Source organism: Ursus maritimus, unplaced genomic scaffold (assembly GCF_017311325.1).
Source record: "Ursus maritimus isolate PB19 unplaced genomic scaffold, ASM1731132v1 scaffold_19, whole genome shotgun sequence".
Classification (NCBI taxonomy): domain Eukaryota; kingdom Metazoa; phylum Chordata; class Mammalia; order Carnivora; family Ursidae; genus Ursus; species Ursus maritimus.
The window spans coordinates 51,900,168-51,908,578 of NW_024424341.1; the positions used below are offsets into that span (position 1 = coordinate 51,900,168).

Consider the following 8,411-nt stretch of genomic DNA (forward strand, 5'->3'; position numbering starts at 1 on the left):
CCCCCCCCCCCCCCCCCGCCATCACCTCCGGAGGCAAGTCAAGCTGGGTGGAGCCTCTTGGCCCGAGTTCCCACACAAAGCGGGGTGCAGAGTGCTTGGGCCGTGGGGAGCCCCCAGAAAGCAGGTGCCTGTGAGGCACTTGGGCCTGGCATGAGGCATAGAGATGAGGGGAACCGAAGCCCACCCCCTCTGGAGGGCAGTGGCTGGGCAGCAGGGCCAGCGGGTCCCTCTTCTGCCTTCAGCCAGAGCGCGCTGAGCACCTGCTGTGGCCAGACGCCGGGGGTGAAGCGGCGACCACAGCCAGCGAAGGGGTTCCCTGCCCTGAAGGGAGCCCCACTCTAGTGAGGAAGCAGGAGTATTTAGCATCTCGTGCTGAGGGGGCCGTAAGGAGAATGAAAGCAGGGTCTGGGGGCGGGGGGTTGGGACGATGCGGCTGTCTGCGCAGGTGACGTTTCGGCAAAGACGTGCAGGATGGGAGGGGTAAGTGACCTGAATATCTGGGGTCAGAGTGTTCCTGCAGGGGAACAGCAGGGGCAGGGGTCCTCTCGACAACTGAGCATCCCTTGTCACCTTAGGGCAGACATTCCTCAGCACTGTTGGCCTTCCGGGCCAGATCGTTCTTCGTATGGCGCATTGGCCTGTGCGCGGTGGCGTATGGAATGGCGTCCCTGGTGTCGAGTCGCTGGGTGCCAGTAGGAGCCCCCCAGTTGTGACAACCAGAATGTCTCCAGTTTATTCCCAAGTGTCCCCTGAGGGGCAGACTCCTCCTGGTTGAGAAGCACTCTCTGGGGAACGTGGGTCCTCCCGTCCCCACATCTTCCAGCTTTTTGAGAGAAACCAGAAGTTTTTACGTAGAATCTCTGCTTTGGAAAATGTTGCCTTTTGTGTGAAGCCCTGAGAGACTCCAGTGCTGCCCCCCCACCCAGGGGGCAGCTCCCAGTTAGAGCCTCCGGCGGGTGGCCTTTGACCCTGGGGGCCGCAGCTCCTCTCTGAAGGGTGAGAAGCAGCGAGGCTGAGGCCGGGCCCAGAGAGCCGGCCCCTGACAGCCCCCTCCCCCTGCAGCACCGTGGATGACAACCCCGACTTTGACAACCTGGACATCGTGGCGCGGGATGAGGAGGAGAGGTACTTCGACGAGGAGGAGCCCGAGGACGCGCCCAGCCCGGAGCTGGATGGGGACTGAGGGCTGCGGCCGCCCACCCCGCCCGTGACTCTGTCTAGGGGACAGCCGCACTGCCTCTGGTGCCATCCCAGCCGACTCCCTGCCCCCTCTGTGTGCGGGGTTCCCTACCTTCCCCCCCTACTCTCCTCGCCCCTGTCTCTCGCTGTCTCTCTGGCTCACTCGCTTTTTCTCCCTGCCTTTCCGTCTCTTGCTTTCTGCATCCGTCTCCCTCTCCCTGCACCTCTTTACTCTCTGCCTTTCTGTCCCCTTCCCTGCACCTCAGTCTCTGTCCCCACGACAGGGCCCAGGCTGAACTTCGTCCCCTTGACCGAGGCCAGCGGGCCCTTCGTAGCTGGAGCCGGCCAGGTCGACGGCAGTGCCCAGTGTGGGGTCTGGGTGAGCCCCCAGCTTCACCCCCGGCCTCTGCCTATTTCTCCACTTCTGGTGCTGGTGCAGCTCGCGCCTCTTGAACGCTGTTTCGTTCCTGTCTCCTTCACCCTCGCTCTGGGCCTCTGGCTCTCCCCAACTGTACGCTCCCATCTTGGCCTCCACGCCGCCTCCGGCCCTCTGTCTGCCTCTCCGCCTTTCTCTCTCTGGACATGTTGTCCCGCCACCCCCAGCCTGGCTGCTGTGGGCAGCAGAGCCCTGACTGCTGAGGAAGGAGGCCTCGCTGGGCTGGCTACCAGCTGTCACCTCTCCCTCAGGACCCAGACTTGGGAGGGGGGTGCAAAGGCAGCACTGGGGCCACGGGCCTGCCAGCTTGGGTGTGGCAGGAGGGGGCACGGGGAGGAGGGCTCTCCCCACTCAGCCCCACCGGCCCCTCTCTTTCCCCAGCCGCAGTGTTCCTTTCCTTTACTTCCTCCGCCTCCTTCTCCCTCTCCTGTTTACACTCCCCAAATACGCACAGGCTGTTATCATGGGTCCTGAGTCATCCCACACACAGCTTGCCCCAGCATCCCTGCCCCCAGCTGGCCACAGGGCCCGCCCCGCAGAGCCCCCTGCCGCCCCAGGCTAATGGGAGCCAGATGGCCTCCCGGTGACTCAGCCACTGGCCTGTGGGAACCCAGGCGTCCCGCCTTCCCATGCCCCCACACCCGGCTCCTGCTTCCCCCAGTAGACACGCACATGGAGAAGGGCTCAGCTGCTTGCAGGGAGGGCCATGGGCCACGGGTCCGAGAGGTGGGGCCTGGGGAGCCCTCACTCCTGGGAGCCAGCATGATGGCACCCCGCCATAGCCAAGCCTGAGGGACCCTCAAAACCACCTCCTCGGGCACAAGGCCCAGAGTAAGGGGGAGACCCTGAGGCCTCCTGGGGCCACCACTCTTGACCCCTGGACCTCAGCTGTGCCCTGTGGGTGAAGCAGGACTAGGGCCAGACACAGAAAGTGAGAGCTGGCCTAGAGGCCGAGGGGCATTCACACGGAGAGACTGTTAAGTATGGAAGCTTCTGGTTACTGAGCACTTCTGTCCTTTGCCGGGCCCGGCGCCACACTGAATTCTCCAGACAACCCTGTGAACTAGGGACTCGCCTCCGTTCCGTACGTGAGTCAGGGCAGGCCAGAAGGGGGCTGTTAGTCGTTCGAGGCCGCACAGCCAGCGCAGATGAAAAACCCGGGCTAGAACCTCCCAGGTCCTGGAGGCCATCCTCCTAGGCTGCGTGTCAGCTGTCCAGTCAGGGCCAGTCAGAGCGGACAGATGCACGGACTTCCTCGGGAAGACCGAGGAAGAGCTGCGGAGGGCGATACCAGCAGCCAGGCTTCGGGGGCCCCTCCCATGCGTTCGGCGCCACCCTGCACACCGGCTTGGAACCGTCTCCATGGCGTGGAAGTCAGCACCTGGACCAGAACCATCGCGGCGCTCCGCTCGGCACAAACTGTCCACACTGCGGCCTCAGCTCCCAGAGAAGCCCAGGATCGGCCGGCCCAACGCACACTTGGAGAGTCCGAGGACCAACGGTGTTTGCCCCCGGGTACGTGTGCGCACCCGCAGTCCCAGAGAGCTTTCTAACCGGGGAGCAGCCCCGGGTGATGTGCGCGGTTTTCGTCCGTCTGTCATTTGATCATTAATGTTGTTTGTGATATACTTTGCCGGACATAGATTTGTTCATAATAAAGTGATGAGAGAAACAGCCGCTGAGTCAGAATTAGGGTTAGTCAGATGGCGGAGACAGAGGTGGGGCCAGTCAAGAGGGCCTGCGGGAGACACACCCCCGACACAGCCCCCGCGGCTACAACCCGGACGTGCCCCGGGGGGCGCCTGGCCCTCTGCCCCCAGCCCTGGGTCGGGGTGGACGGAGAGGCTGAGTCAGGAAGGGAGGGCCCGCTGGGGGAGAGCCCCTCCGTGGGCTTCCGGCCCCCACCCCGTCTCCCGTCTGTCCTCCTGGCTGCCACCCGCACCCCGTCTGACCCCCCTGCCTGTCCTGCCCTCTCATCCTGTCCCTCCCACCGCTGCCCCGCTGCCCCTCTCCCTCTCTCCCTCCTCTGCCTTGCCTCCTCTTGTGCCTCCGCACCTCTGGCTGCCCGAATGTCCCATCGCTTCCCACCTCCCTTCTCAGCCCCCCGCTCTTCCCCCGTCAGGCCTGCCCAGGAACTCCGCCACCCCTCTGGCTTCCCTCCTGCTCATAGCTCCACACCGGCCCCTGCGCCTCCGTGACCATTCCTGTGGCTCCCTCCTGGAGTCTCCACCCCCACGTCTCCCTCTCCCTGAGGTGCCTGGCCTGCCCCCTCACCCCCTGCCCCCGGCCCCTCTTCTCCGTCCCCCAGACCCTGGGAAGCCCCGTGAGGACGTCCAGAGGGTCACTAGGGGCCCCGGGAGCCCAGGATGAGGGGTTGCCGCCACACCCCCATCCAGAAAGGGGGCGGGAAGGGGCAGTGAGGCTGTGGCCTGTCTGGCCAGAAGGAAGTGTCTGCGCTGTGGCCTGGTCACCCCCCGCCCCCGGGACCTGCCGGGCTGCCGCCGCCCCCGGGCTGGGGCAGAGTAAACACAGCCGCCGGCAGCTGGGATATTTATACCGAGGTCCGGGCGCGGGTCCAGTGCCCACCACAGCCCCTGCCCTGCCCTCCCGCCACAGCCAGCCCCGAGCCAGCGTGGCACCAGCCGGCAAGGGGACACACCGCAGACGCAGCCTCCACTCAGCACAGAGGCCACTGGGCGTGTCGCTCGGGATGCCGGTGGCTTCCCTGGGGACACACCATGCCCCTCCTGCCCTGGAAACACCACACAAAATACGGACCTGCAGGACACCACTGAAAACTCAAAACACCTCGAAGATCACGTGATGCGAGAACGAGAAACCCACACAACAGCTCACACACCCAAGTCACCAGCCCACAAACGGGGAGACAAAATGCAAACACCATCTGCTCATGGAGCTGAGGACACCGGTCCCTGAATGGACACACACTCACACAAACACATGAGGAGGATGACAGCAAGCATGTTGGAGACACACCCCACAGACACAACGTGCTCGGAATACCAGCGAGGCGCACGCCGGTCACAAACCTCCCCCAGAAACAAGCCGCCCACACACACACACACACACACACACACACATGCACTGAAAACACAGCCCAGCCAGCAAACACAGCACAAGCGCTCCTGGAAACACACCTCCCTCACAGACACACAAACACGCACAGAAAACATCCACACTCCGAGTCACACTTACTGAAGACTGCACACATTTACGCCCAGAGAACAACAGCAAAGATGTTGAGAAAAAATGCCGACACACAGCGCGCCCCCGGGATACGACCCACTCCCACACACAGACTTGCTGCAACACAGTGTCATGTCACAGAGCTCAGGGAGGACACTTGGACCCACGCGCTGCACAGACACACGAGGGGACACGTGCTGGGGACGCACGCTTGGACAGAAGCTGTCCACACTCCACACAGCCAGGGGGTGCCGGCTGATGTGTTAGAAACCCCCATGCTGGACACACACAGGTCACAGCACGGGGCTTGCAGACACACACACACACACACACACACACACACAGACGGGTCCTGAATATGTTCAAATCTACATTAGAAACACAAAAGACACCACCAATCACGAGGTTGGGGGGGAAGGGGCTTTCTCTCTCAGCCCCCCTCCCCCCCCTTGCTCTCCCCACTCCTTCCCCCGGACCCAGCTCCCAGGCCTGTCTGGGGGAGGGGGCAGGAAGGCCTGAGCTGGCCTCCCCGGCCCAGCTTCCTGCCCCGTGGGGGCTGGACGGGAAGCTGGGGCTCCAGCCGGAACCCAGGCTCCCCCCACGACTTCCCTCCCCTCCCGGGGCTGCCCTCGGGTGGGGGAGGGGAGCAGGGCTCCCCGAACCCCGGTCCTGCCCCCGCGCTTGGGCGCTGGGCCAGGGGGCCAGGACTCCCTTGTCCCCACGGGGCCTGGCCCCCCCCCCGCGGGGCCGGGGCTGCTGGGTACAGAGCTGGGGCCGCCCGCAGGCAGTCCAGGAAGGTGCTGAGCCCGCAAGTTTCCCTTCCTGGGAGGCCTCCGCGCCAACTCAGCCAGGCGGGCAGGTGGGCGGGGTGTGTCACGAGGGCGTGGCGAGGGCTCCGGCGACCGCGGGGTGTGCAACCCCGGGTGTGCGGCCAGGACTTGTCCTCGGGCCCAGGCACGGGCTGGGCGTGCGAGGGCCGCGACCCTGGGGGTGTGTCTGGGTGTGTGGGACTGCTCCGTCTGGGACCCGGGGTGTGACAGCGTGTCTGGGTATGACGGGGCCAGCTGCTGTCTGCGGGGCCTCGTGGGACTCCCCAGGCCTCAGTGTGTGGGGCCACGAGATGTCAGACTGAGTGGGCACGACCGGCCCGCAGTCTGCGCGATCGTGACGTGTGTCTCCATGTGTGGTGTGTGTCTGGGTGGGACTGGGGTATGTCAGGCTGTGTGCGCGTGCACTGTGCCCGTTCGTGAGCGTGACCCCACAGGAGGACGTTTGTGTAACTGTTGGTGGGTCCCAGCAGGAGTCTCTGTTTCACTTCCCGATGGGGCTCTGAGGCTGGGAGTTGTGTGTGCGGGGCACCCTCCCAGAATCCGTATCTGGGGTGCGGTGGTCGTATTCGTGTGACTGTGTTCTGCCGGGTCCCGGGGAAGCTCCAAGGCGGGGCTGTGCACGCGTAAGGCGGTGGCACGCATGGGCTGTGGCGGTGTCAGAAGTCTTCGTGTAGCCACCGTGGCTCTGAAAGATGAATGTGTTTGCGAGACTGTGGGACACGGTCCACCTTCGGACCTCTGTCGTGTGAACGTGCGTGTAGCTGTGCCGCATTTTCATGGGGCTGCAGTGACGACCGTCTGTGTCACCGTGTGCTTGCAGGTGTCTCTACACAGGAGGTTGGTGAAAATGGCAGCATGTCCTTACAGTGACCCCCACCTAGGGTGATCCTTGGGCCAGGAGCAGGTCAAGGCCCAGCCCTGGGAAGGGGGGGGGGGGAACCTGGGAGGAAGAGGGGAAACTGGAGAGGCCGAGGAGGAGGAAGCAGGAGAGAGCTCAGGGGCAAAACCAGAGCAGATGGGAAGAAACAGGGCAGCCAATGGGGAGCCACCCTGGCTCAGGGCCCTGGCATTTCTCCCTTGGACAAATGGTCTCCCTGCAGCTGCCCTCGCCCGCATTCAGTCTACACAACCTGACATGGCTCCCATCTCCCTCAGAGTACAAGTTCCCACAGGCCCCCACAGGCCCGATGTGCACTGGGAAGCAATATCCGTGCAGAGCTTATGTGCCTAGATCCTCAACTCCAGCTGTGTGGGCTCGAATCCCAGCTCTGCCATGTGCTAGTTGTGTGATCTTAACAAGTAACTGAACCTCTCTGTGCCTCGGTGTTCCCATCTGTAAAGTGGGAGAGCAAACGGTCTCTATAGCAGGAGAAGGCAAACTATTTCTATAAAGGGCTAGGTAGTAACTATTTGTGACTTTGCACACAGTTTCTAGTCAGCTGTACCTGTGTAGCACGAAACAGCCCTAGGTGATACACAAAGGAATGAGCGTGGCTGTGCTCCAATAAAACTTTATTTACAGACACAGGCAGCGGGCCAGAATTGGCCTGCAGGCGGTAATTTGCCAAGCCCTGCTCTGCTGGGCTGTGGGGAGAATGCAGGGAGCTCCTCCAGCCATACCTGGCAGGGGGAATATTATTACTCTCTGGCCCCTGCGCGTTAATCAACTGACTCAGCTCCCAGCACCCTTCCCCTTGTGCCTTCCTTTCCAACCACATTGGCCTTTCCTTCCAGTGTCACTCACTCCAAGTTCATGCTCGTCCCCAGGCTGTGCCTAGATCTTCCTATCGAGAACACTCTTCCCCAGTGCTCCCCCAGACTGCCTTCTTGACTTCCTTCAAGTCAGATGCTGCCTCCTCCAAGGAGCCCTCCCTCCTCCCCCAAACCATCTCTCACTCCATCCTGCTTTCCTGTCTTAGTGTCACTTCCCACATCTGTCTCCTCCCCAGGAAGTAGGCTCGTGGTGGGCAGGAACTGTTCCCTTAACCTCTCTGGGCTCTGGCTCCCTCACCTTTAAAGAGGGTGTTATCTCAGATGACACTCTATCTCAGAGCTTTGTTATGGTGATTACAGGAGGTGCTCAATATAAGGCATTTGGAAGAGGGCACCGGGCGCTCACTAAATAAATCTAGCGTCTGCAGGGAGTACTTGGAACTTAAGGGGTGCTCAGCAGGTGTTTGTGAGAGCGACAAGAGAGGGCACATGGAGCGGGAATCCGGGAACGTCGGGAATGTCGGGAGGGAGACCCCAGCCAATGACCCAGCGACACTCACAGAGACCCCAGTCCTCTCTCCACCTTTAATGGACCCCAGGGGGGGCCTGGGGCGCGGTGTCCTTAAATACAGCCCGGCGCAGCGGGCGGGGGCGGGGCCGGGCCTGCCGGGTGGGCGGGGCCTTCCGGGCGGGGCGGGGCCTCAGCTGCACTTGCAGGAGCGCACGATCATGTTGGACAGCTGCTCCACCTTGGGCTTGCGGCCCACGTAGTACACGATGGGCAGGGGCTCCAGAGCCTGCGGCACGCAGCACGGCGCCGCCGACGCGCCCGGGTTGTGCTGGTTGTACAGCGCCAGGACCTGCGTGGGGGCGTCAGGGTCGGGGGGCGTGGGTAGGGTTCCCCCGCCCCCTCCCGCCTCTCCCCCGCTCCCCCTGTCTCTTCTTGGTCTGTTCCGTTCTCAGTCTCACTCTCCCCATTTTCCACTCCGGCCTTGTCTTCAGTCTCTCTCTCTCTCTCTCTCTCTCTCTCTCTCTCTCTCTCTCTC

General features: G+C 63.0%; 2 protein-coding genes across 3 annotated transcripts in view; one reads left to right on the top strand and one right to left on the bottom strand.

The window, feature by feature from the left end:
• CCDC97 (coiled-coil domain containing 97) overlaps positions 1–3,289 on the top strand; it is a 6,685-nt gene extending 3,396 nt beyond the window's left edge. The window contains exon 4 of the mRNA XM_040634017.1: positions 1,063–3,289. Coding sequence (XP_040489951.1) covers positions 1,063–1,183 — 121 coding nt within the window. The 3' untranslated portion in view covers positions 1,184–3,289. The remainder of the gene's footprint in view (positions 1–1,062) is intronic.
• A 3,858-nt stretch (positions 3,290–7,147) lies between these two features.
• The window catches only part of TGFB1 (transforming growth factor beta 1), a 13,394-nt gene continuing 12,130 nt past the window's right edge, over positions 7,148–8,411 (bottom strand). For both annotated transcript variants that reach the window (XM_040634019.1, XM_040634018.1), the window contains exon 7: positions 7,148–8,225. In XM_040634019.1, coding sequence (XP_040489953.1) covers positions 8,067–8,225 — 159 coding nt within the window. In that variant the 3' untranslated portion in view covers positions 7,148–8,066. The remainder of the gene's footprint in view (positions 8,226–8,411) is intronic.